This window comes from Prionailurus viverrinus, unplaced genomic scaffold (assembly GCF_022837055.1).
Source record: "Prionailurus viverrinus isolate Anna unplaced genomic scaffold, UM_Priviv_1.0 scaffold_42, whole genome shotgun sequence".
In the NCBI taxonomy this organism is placed as follows: domain Eukaryota; kingdom Metazoa; phylum Chordata; class Mammalia; order Carnivora; family Felidae; genus Prionailurus; species Prionailurus viverrinus.
The window spans coordinates 146,631-159,913 of record NW_025927609.1 but is presented as its reverse complement, the minus strand read 5'-3'; the positions used below and the strand labels follow the sequence as shown (position 1 = coordinate 159,913).

The window sequence follows — 13,283 nt, the reverse complement described above, 5'->3', positions numbered from 1 at the left end:
GCTGAGTTACTGTGAAGCGGCTGTTCAGAAATTCTGTCCTAAGCCATTTGAAAATGTTCATCTTTCCTTTAAAAAATACCATGTGCTTTTCTTTCATGTAGATGTTCCATAAAAATCTCTAAACCTTGGTATCATTTTCACAAATTGTGAGTCGGTATAATTACCTGTTGGGTCCTTTTTGAAATAGCTGTGATTTGGGCCCCAGTTATGGGGGATTTATCACTGAGCCACAATTGAAATACCACTTTCAGGTTTTTCTTGAATTTTGACTTCTGTGTATGTTTTTTCCAGCTCAGCTTTTTGAGAGGGGAGAAAATTCTCGTCCTGAGACAGACAACTGCTGACTGGTGGTGGGGCGAGCGCGCAGGCTGCTGCGGGTACATACCTGCAAACCACCTTGGGAAGCATTTGGAGGAGTGTGATCCTGAAGACACGTGGCAGGATGAAGAGTACTTCGGCAGCTATGGAACCCTGGTATTGCATTCCAGATCCCTGTTCAGTTGGCCAGGTGCTGGTATTGCATTCCAGATCCCTGTTCAGTTGGCCAGGTGCTGGTTTCTTCTCTCTAGTTTAAAGTTAGCTTCACCTGGACTGCTGCTTCTTGTGGTTTAGAGCAGGGTTTGCAGACTTTTTCTCTGGCTAGTAGACCATGTGGTTACTCAGCTCTGCCATTGTAGTGCAGAAGCAGTCATAAAACCGTAAGTGAGTATGGCGTATTCTTTTGATTTTTAAAAACCATTAAAAATCATTCTTGACTTGCAGGCCATACAAAAACAGGTGGTAGGCTGGATTGGCCCATGGTTGTTTAGAGAGATTATCTGACCAATGGGATTATGAATTTTTCTCAGCATTTAAAAAAGAGTAATACATTTTACTTTAAAAATAAAATACAAAAAAGTTACACAAGTCAACAATAATACCTTTATAAATAACTGACTTACTAGTTGTGTGTGTGTGTGTGTGTGTGTGTGTGTGTGTGTGTTTTCCCAATTTGGATAAAGACCCATAATCCTAAAGTCCAGACAGCTCCTGTTTGTATTTTAAACCTAGATGAAAACAGATGCCTGCAGAATAAACATTGTAGACCTAATGTTGAGTGAAAGAAGCAAGACATCAAAGAACTTTTGATTCAATTATATAAAATTACAAAGCAGTGTTAAAAGGTATCGTTTATGAATGTAAGTGGTGAGACTCTAAAGGAGATCAGGGACCTGGTTCCCCTGAGAATCAGGATGGTGGTTACTGTTTGGGGGGGGGGGGGCTGTGATGGTGTCAACTTTGAAAATAAAATCGTTATTATACTAGCGAAGCCTGTTTATTCGCGAATAGCAGGGGAACCGCAATCCAGGGCAGGCAGGCTGCAGGGAAGCACAGGCAAGTCTGGAGAACCAATCAGTAGGGAGAAGGGGTGGGCGGGGCTGCTTGAAATGAAAGCCCATTGGAGGATGGCGGCTGCTTCTCCTTGGCTAAGTTTGGCAGTTTCTCATTGGCTGGGCTGCTGCTCAGGCCAGGAGAAAGTTGTTCTCGTGCTGGGTAGTGAAGTAGGCTTCTTCCTTCGGGCTGCTGGAGTGGTAGCGCAGGAGCCGCACCCTTCAGAGCTTCCCTCTCCTTTTCAGGGAGGTTTTCCACCCTCATTTTCGTATCAGCCAGGCTGGGGTGGAAAGGTTGGGGGGCTGGCAGTATTCTGGTATTGGCTGCACAAGTGTTTGCTGGAAAACTATATTTGACAGACTGTAAGGCAGTTTTTAATACACTTTTTTTGTAGGTGTGTTATATTTGACAAAAATGTTACAATAAATGAAAACCACCTGTGTATGTACATGATGAGAGCTTTCAAATTATCAAGAAAGAGTATTTTGTTGATTTTAAAAGGGCCATATTGGTGGTTTATTTAATGACTTTTCATCATGATAAGCCATGCTGTAATGGACTTGCTTTTACATAAATCTTGTTTACCTTTTGCTAGAATTTCTATTGGGTAAATTTGTAGGGTGTATGTATGGTGTTTTTTGCTTTGGTGGATCTTTCCAATTTGCCCTCCAGAAAGATTGGCTGATTATACACCTACCAATAGTATGTGGAAGCTTATATATCACAACCACAATTGCCACAGTGAAAACAGATTTCTAATCCTAAAAGGGAAATATGTTATCTCTTGATTCTGGTTTCTGTTTGTTATTTTAATTTAATTTAATTTTATTTATCCTTAAAGTTTATTTATTTGTTTTGAGAAAGGCAGAGACAGCTGAGTGGGTGAGGGGCAGAGAGCAAGGGGGAGAGAGAGAGAGAGGAAGAGGGAGAGAGAGAGAATATTCCAAACAGGCTCTGCACTGCCAGTGTAGAGCCAGACGTGGGGCTCGAACTCACGAAACAGACCATGACCTGAGCCGAAACCAAGAGTTGGTCGCTTAACCAACTGAGCCATTCAGGTGCCCTGTTATTTTTATTTTTATTTTTTTAATGGTTATTTTTGAGAGAGAGAAAGAGAGAGGGAGTAGGGGAGGGACAGAGAGAGGAAGACAGAATCTGAAGCAGGCTCCACAGTGTCAGCGAAAAGCCCCATGTGGGTCCAGATGTAACCTCTAGATCATGACCTGAGCCGAAGTCAGCTGCTCAACTGACTGAGCCACTCAGGGGCCCCCAGTTTCTTTTTTTTAAAGTCAGATTGGTCACCTTTTATATTTTGTTGGCCTTTTCTATTTCTCCATTTTCTTAGGTAAACTTTCATATACTTTGCTCATTTTTCTTTTTATTTGTGTCCGTTTCTCTGTTGAATAAGCTGGTTAGCCTGGAATTACACTCACCACTTGTCTCTCATCTTTTCCCATGGAACTCTAAGTTTTATGGTCTGATTTGTCCTTTTTCTTTGTGGCTTCTGGATTTTGTGTCCTACTTTGAAGACCTTCACTCCAATATTATAAATATCCATACTTTCTTTTAGACTTTTGTGACCCCATTTTTAACAATGAAATATTTAAATCAATCTGGAACTTACTAGTTGTAAAGAATAAGGTAAAATTACAACTTAATTTCCCCACAAATATTCAGCTGTTCCAGCATCAGTTATTGGATGATCCTCCTTTTCCTGATGATATGAAATGCACGTTTATCATACATTACATTTCTAAATTCTATTTGTGTAATCTCTGTTCTGTTTCATTGATCTGTTTATTTCTTCTGCTGCTCCAGATGCTTTTCATTATTGTAGCTTTTAAACATCTGGGAGGCTAGGTCTCTAGCAGTCCTCCTGTTTTTTAGTGCTTTCATGGCTAGGCTGGTCTCTAGTGTTTGAAGCTAATTTTATTAGCATTTGTTGTACACCCTTCCCCAGGCCAAATTGGCTGGCGTTTTAATTGGTATTGCATGGAAAGTTTACATTAATTTAGGGAGAAGTGACATGTACATCACATCACACTCACTTTCCCCATTTCTTGAGCATTGTTTTATGTCTCTCAGAGTTTTAAGGTTTATTTTATTTTTTCTTTCTTTCTTTCTTTCTTTCTTTCTTTCTTTCTTTCTTTCTTTCTTTCTTTCTTTTGGTTTTGATCATATTGGGTGCTTTGCCTTTCTTGTTAAATCTATCCCTAGATGTTTTTATGTATTATTTTTGTAAGTGGTTGGGTGAAGTGTTCTATAAATATTAGATTAAGTTGGTTGATAGTATTGTTTGAGTCTGTGCCCTTACTGATTTTCTTTCTACTTCTCTCTCAGCTACCGAGAGAAGGATATTGATCATAATTGTGAATTTGTCTATTTCTTGTTGCATTTCTATTGGTTTTTACTTAGTGTATTTTGAAGCTTTGTTATTAGATACAAAAAGTATTTAGAATTATTAGGTCCTGTTGCTAAAGTGATTCCTGTGTTACTATGACCTGACTCTTCGTTGCTGGGAATATTCTTTGATCTGAAATATATTTTGTGTGATGAAAATGCCACCATCTAACTTCCTTCTCCTGGCATCAGCATGGTGCCCCTTTGCATGCTAGTTCTGACTTTCTGTTAAGGTGGATCACTGCAGGCAGGATGGCTGGGTCTTGACTCCATCTACTCTGACCCTCCAACCCTTTGTGTTTCAGTCTTCAGTGTCTTTATGAGGAGCCACGATAGGCTCATGCAGGCACCGTCCAGACTTCCTGTTTGTGCTGACATGGTCTGGGTAGCTTGACTGTCCCCCTCTCAGCCATGCGGGTTTTCTGCAGCTTGAGATCTAAGAGGTGAGGTGTGAGGGATGGTGCTGTGGGTGCAGCCGCTCTGGGCTCTGACTGCCACCTGTAGCTTCACGAACCATCTGGAGGAGGCTTTCTCTGTTTCCCTGAGGATTAGTGTGATTCCTGTGATGTCGTATGTTATCTTGGGTTTCATGTGTTTTCCTCCCTCTGGACATGGCTGGGGGCCTCGAGCTCACCCTCTGAGGGTCAGCGAGGTTGTTACCTCCCTCCAGAGCAACAGTTTTGGGTGGGGCCCTGTGTGCCTCCTCTAGCATCTCTGCTGGTGGCTTGTCCACGGTCTCTCTTGATGGATAGTTGGCCAAGTTGTATCTGATGGGGAATTTGGTGGTTCCTCCTGTCTCATGTGGGAACAGTGGTCAGGAGGGTAATATCTGCACCATCTCCTCAGTGATCCACCCCTGCTTCTCTGCTCTCCTGGCTCTTGGGGAGGTGAAGGGAGAATCTCTAGGCAGCACCACAGTGAACTGAAGGATTCTAGAAACTTCCATCTCATTCCTTCACTGTTTTATTTTTGTCTAGTGGCGTATTTGTGTCCTTTGATTTTTTTTGTCTTTTGTTTTCTCTATGTTGCTCATATTTTTAGGCATGGGGTGGTGGGATCAAGAGGGTTTGCTCAGTCTCTGATCTTCCTTCTTAAACCAGAGCTCAGGATAGCTCAGATTGTAAGCAGTGATTCCGAATGTGTATTTCCTCTAGAAACTTCACTTGGAAATGTTGGCAGACCAGCCACGAACAACTAAATACCACAATGTTATCCTGCAGAATAAAGAATCCCTGAAAGATAAAGTGATTCTGGATGTCGGCTGTGGGACTGGGATCATCAGCCTCTTCTGTGCACATCATGCGCAGCCCAAAGCAGTGAGTAGGAGGCAGCTGTCCCTTCAGCGGCTTGTGAGCTGAGTCTTGGTGTGGTCCCGTGTGCAAAGGCCCTGTGTCGGTGAAACGGGCAGTGTGCTCTGGCAGGCTGAGCCTATTGGACGTTGTGATGTTGGCGTAATGAGTCACAAACAGCACAGAGTAGAAGAGGAGAGAATAGAAAATATCTGAGTGAGTTGCATGTTGTGGGATATTTTTTGGTAAAATGTTTATTTCAGTTGAATAGAGAAACATATGTGTCCCTGTGTTGGGGCTGAGCCACTGGTGTAGGTCACTGTCCAAGTGATATCCCTGCACTGAGCAGGGACCACCTGGCAGGGACAAAACAGACCACTCTCCATGACACAAGGTGGCTTCCCTTCGTCCTCTTCCCTTTAAAGTATGCGGGGTGGGCCGTGCAGAGCTGAAGCCCTGCGGCGGCCCCCGGCACAGGTGGATGAAACTCCTAGTTTATAAGTGGAGCTGTGGTGCAGTGACCACTGGAGTTCAGGTGCTGTCAGAACCGAGGCGTATGCACACACGACCTTCCTCTGACAACCTGGATTTGAAATGGTCTCAGCCACTGATATCCATAAAGTCTGACTCTTCTCAGGCCAATACTGAGAAGCTCCTGCATCAGTTATCAGTTATGGGTTGTGTTGCTGCGTGTGTGGGAGCTGGGCCACTGGGTCGCACCCGGGGAGGGCCCCTGCGGTGGGTGCCCAGTATGGGTGTAGGGCCTTCCTCTCACCTGCAGCCCCCTGTCTGTTTTAGGCAGGAGGTGGAGTGAAGGTTAGAGGTGGCTCCCTTGGCAGGGCTCCGTCTGTTGGAGATAGCATGGTGTGGCCCAGCTGCCATTCCTGCTGTCTGGCACTGTCGTTTCCGTCTGTCCTTGTTTTCTCTGATGCCGACTCTGACTCAGCTGAAGCAATGGGCTCAGGGAGAGCAGATGACAGGCCGCTTTGCAGGGTGGGACATGCACTGATGGCACTTCTCCCATATGCAGGTGTATGCAGTGGAGGCCAGTGAGATGGCCCAGCACACAGGGCAACTGGTCATGCAGAATGGCTTCGCCGACATCATCACTGTGTTCCAGCAGAAGGTGGAGGATGTGGTGTTGCCGGAGAAGGTGGATGTGCTGGTATCCGAGTGGATGGGGACCTGCTTGCTGGTAAGGGGCACTGGGACATGCGGGTGGCTGTGGATTGCACCAGGGAAGTGCAGATTCCAAGCAGGGGACATGGACTGGGTCCAGAGGGGCTGTTGTGAGCAGAGCTTCTAGGGGAGAGCTGCAGCTGTTTCATGTTAAAGTGAATCCACCTGGTGCCTTTCCTGGCGCTGACCTCTGCTTAGTGCAGGACAGCCTTGAGGCCACAAAATCCACCACTTGTGGCAACGGGGCGGGGAGACCTTGAAGGCGATATGCTAAGTGAAATAAGTCAGAGGCATACTGTATGATCTCACTTACACGTGGAATCTGAAAACAACAACAACACAAAACTCACCCACCAAACTCCTAGAAAAAGAGCAAATTTGTGGTTAATGGGGAAAAAGGGGGTTGGGGAGAAAGAATTGGAAGACCATGGTCAAAAGGTACAGACTTCAGGTACACGAAAATGAGCAGTGGGGTCACGATGTATAGGGTGGTGACTACAGTGACATACAGGACAGTCGTTAAGAGCGAACAGTTGACCCTTGAACAATGTGGGTTTGAACCATGTAGGCCCACTTACACATGGAATTTTTTTTAAGTAAAAAACATTTTTTAATGTTTATTTATTTTTGAGAGAGAGATAGCACATGAGTGGGAGAGGGGCAGAGAGAGAGGAAGACACAAAATCTGAAGCAGCCTCCAGGCTTTGAGCTGTCAGCACAGAGCCCGACGTGGGGCTCGAACTCATGGACTGTGAGATCATGACCTGAGCCGAAGTCGGACGCTCAGCCAACTGAGCCTGCCATGTGCCCAAAGTGATAAATACTAACTAAACTTTTATGGTAATCATTTCACAATACATGTAAATCAAGTCATTGTGCTGTACATCCTGATCTTGTAATTATCTTAGAGAAAGTTGGTGACAGGTTGGTGGTTTTTTAAAAACACAAAAAAGCATGTGCAATATGATTCCAATTTTTTCTAAGTTTATTTATTTTTGAGAGAGAGAGCATGAGCACGAGGGGGGAGGGGCAGAAAGAGAGGGAGAGAGAGAATCCCAAGCAGGCTCTGCACTGTCAGCACAGAGCCTGATGTGGGGCTCGAACTCACGAACCATGGGATCATAACTGGAGCCGAAATAAAGAATCAGATGCTTAGTCAAATGAGCCACCCAGGTGCCCCTAGTTTTGTTTTTAAAAACTGTACATGGCGAGAGTCCTGGGTAGCTCAGTTGTTTAGGCATCTGACTTTGGCTCAGGTCATGATCTTGCAGTTCCTGAGTTCGAGCCCCGCATTGGGCTTTCTGCTGTCAGTGGGGAGCCCACTTTGGATCCTCTGTCCCACTTTCTCTCTGCCCCTCCCCTGCTCGTGCTCTCTTTCTCTCAAAAATAAATAAAAAACATTAAAAAAAATTCATAGGTAGCAATGACCTAGCCGGCTGCAGGTAGGATGTTCCAGGTATGGTGGGGAAAGCACACCCCACCCTGTGTGTCCCAGTGAGTGCAGCTATGGATCTAGGACAGCATGCAGGGAGAAGCTATTTCAGGACTTTGAAAAGCATATAGTAGCTGGAAGGTTGAGAAAGAAGGCCAGAACTTGAAGTACACCGACCTGGTCTTAAGTTTATTGTTATTCCTCCTGTGGCTCTGTCTCCATACGTTAACTTTAGTAATTTAGATGAAAAAGACCAATTCTTTTGAAAAGTGCAAACTTCTACAACTAACCCACAGTGAGGTAGATAACTTGAATAATCAAGTAAATACTAACAGTATTAATTTATAGTTGAAAACCTTCTGTGAAGAGAAATCTGTAGGCCTAAATTATTTCACTGGTGAAATCTACAAACACATTTAAGGAAGAAATAACACCAGATCTGAGCAATGTCTTTCAGAAAATGGAAGAGGAGAGATACTTCCTAGTTCATTTGGTGAGACTGGCATTACCCTAATACCAAACCCAAACCAAAAAGAACTCATGTTCATAAATGCAAAAATCCTCAAAAATATTAGCAAGTATAATCCTGCAATACATAAAAGGAATAACACTACAACAAAGAAGAGATTATCTTTGGAATTCAAGGCTGAGTAATTTACCATATTAACAGTCTACAAAAGAAAAATCACATGATGCTATCAACACACAAAAAATTTGACAACATTCAAAATAGTTTTAAAGTTTCTATTGAGATTTCTTATCTGATCTGTGTGGTTTTTTTTTCAGAAGTGTTGTTTAATTTCCCAAGTATTTTTTGATTTTCCAGCTATCTTTCTGTTATTGATTTCTAGTTTAATTCCATTGTGGTCTTGAGAGTAGACATTGTATGACTTCTGTTCTTTTAAATTTGTTGAGATGTGTTTTATGGCCCAGAATGTGGTCTGTCTTGGTGAGTGCTCCACGTGAACTTGAGAGAAAACTGTATTCTGCTGTTGGATGGAGTGGTCTATAGATGTGCATTGTATCTAGCAGATAAATGATGTTGAGTTCAACTATGTCCTTACTGATTTTCTGCCTGCTGGATCTGTCCTTTTCTGATAGAGGGATGTTAAAGTCTCCAACTATGATAGTGGATTCATCTGTTTTCTCTTGCAGTCCTATTTGTTTTCACCTCACACAGTTTAATGCTCTATTGTTAGGTATATACATGGTAAGGACTGTTATATCTTCTTGGAGAATTGACCCCTTTATCATTATGTTATGCCCCTGTTTATCTTTGATAACTTCCTTCCTCTGAAAGCTGCTCTGAAATTAACATAGCTACTCCTGCTTTCTTCTGATTAGTGTTAGCATCGTCTATCTTCCTCCATCCACTTAACTTTTAGTTTATAAGTGTCAGTATATTTAAAGTAGGTTTCTTGTAGACAACACTTAGTTGGGTATTAGTTTTTGATCCACTCTGACAATCTTTGTTTTTTAATTGGTATATGTAGACCACTGACATTCAAGTGGTTATTAATATAGTGGGATTAATACATCTACCATATTTGTTACTGTGGTCTATTTGTTATTCTTGTTCCTTGTTCCTGTTTTTTTCTTCTACTCTTTTTCTTCTATGATTTTTTTTTAAGCAAATAAAGTTAGGTAATTTAATGAGCATAAATTAAGGGTGAATTAATTTAATGCTCAGAGGTATATTGGTTTAGAACCTGACATGAACATGCTGATATTGTAAACTTAAGATTCATATTTTTGTATGGAGAACTATCTATCATGCTAATGGTCAACAAAAGAAAGCTGGAGTAGCCATACTTATATCAGACAATCTAGACTTTAAAATAAAGACTGTATCAAGAGATGCAGAAGGGCGTTATATCATAATCAACGAGTCTATCCACCAAGAAGACCTAATAATTGTAAACATTTATGTGCCAAATGTGGAAGCACCCAAATATGTAAATCAATCACAAACATAAAGAAACTCATTGATAGTAATACCATAATAGTAGGAGACTTCACCATCCCACTCACAGCAATGGACAGATCATCTAATCAAAAAATCAACAAGGAAACAATGGCTTTGAATGACACACTGGACCAGATGGACTTAACAGATATATTCAGAACATTTCATCCTAAAGCAGCAGAATGTACATTCTTCTCCAGTGCACATGGAACGTTCTCCAGAATAGACCATATACTGGGACACAAATCAGCCCTAAGTAAGTCCAAAAAGATTGAGATCATACCGTGCATATTTTCAGACCACAATGCTATGAAACTTGAAATCAACCACATGAAAAAATTTGGAAAGGTAACAATACTTGGAGGCTGAAGAACATGCTACTAAAGAATGAAGGGGCTAACCAAGCACTTAAGGAGGAAATTAAAAAGTATATGGAAGTCAATGAAAATGATAACACCACAACCCCAAACCTCTGGGATGCAGCAAACATGGTCATAAGAGGAAAGTATATAGCAATCCAGGCCTTTCTAAAGAAGGAAGAAAGATCTCAGATACACAACCTAACCTTATGCCTTAAGGAGCTGAAAAAAGAACAGCAAATAAAACCCAAAACTAGCAGAAGACAGGAAATAATAAAGATTAGAGCGGAAATTAATGCTATCAAAACCAAAAAACAGTAGAACAGATCAATGAAACCAGAAGCTGGTTCTTTGAAATAACTAACAGAATTGATAAACCACTAGCTAGTTTGATCAAAAAGATTCATATTTTTGTAAATTGATGGCGCATTCACTTTGTAGACCATTTCCAATTTATAAAAATATTTTTCAGTTGTAATCTCTCTTGAAGCTCACTTTATCTGTAATCTGTCTGTTATCTATCTTCACTTGTATTAAGGTATAAAATTATAAGATATTTAAAGTATGCAATATGACTATTTGATAGCTGTATACATTATCAGTAGCTTCCCCCCGTTGAGTTAACCCATTCATCACTCACAATAATGGTGTCATCAGTTATAGTCACCGTGGTATATAATAGATATTCAGACCTTATTCATTTTATAATTGACAGTTTGTAGCTTTTTACCAATGTCTCTCTATTTTCCTCACCCCTGAGCTCCTGGTAACCACTTTTATACTCTCTGTTTCTATGAGTTCAACTTTGAAAAACTTTTTTTTTTTAAAAAGATCTCACATATAAATGATATGATGCAGTATTTGTCTATCTGTGGCTTATTTCATTTAGCATAAGGCCCTCTAGGTTCATCCATGTTGTTGCAGAGGTTTGGATTTCCTTCTTTCTCGTGGGTGAATAATATTCCATTGTATATAACTGTATCTATATATATATATCACATATGTATCATATATACATATCTATTTCACTTTTCCTTTATCCATTCATCTGTCAGTGGACACTTTGGTTGTGTCCATAACTTGGTTATTATGAATAATGTTTCAGTGAACATGGGAGTGCAGATACCTCTTTGAGATAATGATTTTGTTTTCTTTGGCTATAAGCCCAGAAGCAGGATTGCTGGATCACATGGTATTTCTGGTTTTAATTTCTTGAGGAACTTCCATACTGTTTTCCGTAGTGGCTGTACCAGTTTACATTCCCAGTAACAATGTTCCAGGGTTCCCTTTTCTACATGTTCTTACTAGCATTTGTTACCTTTGTCTTTTTGATAATAAACATAGCAAGGCTGATCTGATACCTCATTGTGGTTTTGATTTGCATTGCCTGATCATTAGTGATATTGAGCATCTTTCATGTACCTGTTGCCCATTTGTATATCTTCTTTGGAAAAAATGTCCTTTTGCCCAATTAAAAAGCTTTTTCTATTGGTTTGTTATGAGTTCCTTGTATATTTTGTGTTTTCACCCCTTATTAGATATGTGGTTTGCAGATATTTTCTCCTATTCTACGGTTTACCTTTTTGTTGTTGATGATGGTTACCTTTGCTGTGCATAAGCTTTTTCATTTAATGTGGTCCTACTTGTTTATTTTTGCTTTTGTTGCCTTTGCTTTTGGTGTCTAATCCAAACAATTATTGGCAAGATCAGTGTCAAGAAGCTTATTCATTGTGTTTTCTTCAAGGAATTTTATGCTTTTAGGTCTTATGTTCAAATATTTAATCCATTTGCAGTTAATTTTTGTGTGTGTTATAAGATAGGGGTCCAATTTCCCAACACCATTTCATAGTGGTTATCCTCTACCCATTGCATATTCTTGGCTTCTGTGTTGAAAATTCATTGATAATTAATGCATGGGTTAATTTGTGGACTCTCTGTTCTGTTCCATTGGTCTATGTGTCTGTTTTTATGACAGTACAATGTTGTTTTGATTATAATAGCTTTGTAATATAGTTTAAAGTGTGAGGTCTTCAACTTTGTTCTTCTTTCTCAAAATTGCTGTTTATATGGAGTTTTAGGGGGCGCCTGGGTGGCGCAGTCGGTTAAGCGTCTGACCTCAGCCAGGTCACGATCTCGCAGTCCGTGAGTTCGAGCCCCGCGTCGGGCTCTGGGCTGATGGCTCCTCAGAGCCTGGAGCCTGTTTCCGATTCTGTGTCTCCCTCTCTCTCTGCCCCTCCCCCGTTCATGCTCTGTCTCTCTCTGTCCCAAAAATAAATAAACGTTGAAAAAAAAAATTAAAAAAAAAATATATGGAGTTTTAGGATTGCTTTTTCTATTTCTGTGAAAAATGCCATTGGAATTTTGATAAGGATTGAATTGAATCTGTAGATTGCTTTGAGTAGAGTAGACATGTAAACAATTTTAATTCTTCCTATCTGTGAACTCAGGATATTTTTCTACTTGTTTGTGTCTTTAATTTCTTTCTTCGTTGCCTTTCACCTTTTTGGTTAAATTTATTTCGAGGTATTTTATTATTTTTGATGCAACTGTAAATCGGATTGTTTTCTTAATTTCTCTTTTTGATAGTTCATTGTTGGTGTATAGAAACACAACTAGTTTTTGTATATTTATGTTGTATTCTACAACTCTACTGAATTTGTTTATTCCGACAGATTGTGTGTGTGTGTGTGTGTGTGTGTGTGTGTGTGTGTGGAGTCTTTAGGATTTTCTATGTATGTCATCTGCAAATAGACACAGTTTTACTTCTTTCTTTCTTATTTAGATGCTTTTTATTTCTTTTTCTTGCCAGATTGCTCTGGCTAGGGTTTCTAGTACTGTGTCGAATAAAGTGATGAGAGTGAGTGTCCTTGTTTTTCACTTGATCTTAGAGGAAAGCTTTCTGTTTTTCAGTGTTGAGTATGGTGTTAGCTCTAGGCTTGGCATATGGGTTTTATTATGTCGTGATATATCCTCCCAATACTCAATTTTTTGAATCTTTATCATGGAATGTACTTGAATTTTATAAAATGCTTTTTTGCATGTATTGAGATGCTCGTATAATTTTCATCCTTCATTTTGTTAATGTGGTGTATCACATTTATTGATTTGCTGTGTTGAACCATGTTTGCATCCCAGGAATAAATCCCACTTGATTATGGCATATGATCCTTTTAATGTACTGTTGAATTCAGTTTGCCAATTTTTATTTGAGGATTTTTCCATCTGTGTTCATCAGGGATGTTTGCCTGTAATTTCCTTGTAAATTTTCCTTGTCTGTCTTTGGGTAA

At 40.5% G+C, this 13,283-nt stretch overlaps 1 protein-coding gene across 3 annotated transcripts in view; it reads left to right on the top strand.

Moving 5' to 3' along the window:
- The window catches only part of PRMT2 (protein arginine methyltransferase 2), a 62,879-nt gene that overhangs the window by 35,055 nt on the left and 14,541 nt on the right, over positions 1 to 13,283 (top strand). For 2 of the 3 annotated variants that reach the window (XM_047846896.1, XM_047846895.1), the window contains exons 4-6: positions 292 to 474; positions 4,926 to 5,087; positions 6,091 to 6,255. In XM_047846896.1, the coding sequence (XP_047702852.1) occupies positions 292 to 474; positions 4,926 to 5,087; positions 6,091 to 6,255 (510 nt within the window). The remainder of the gene's footprint in view (positions 1 to 291; positions 475 to 4,925; positions 5,088 to 6,090; positions 6,256 to 13,283) is intronic. The other variant, XM_047846897.1, reaches the window with a different exon arrangement.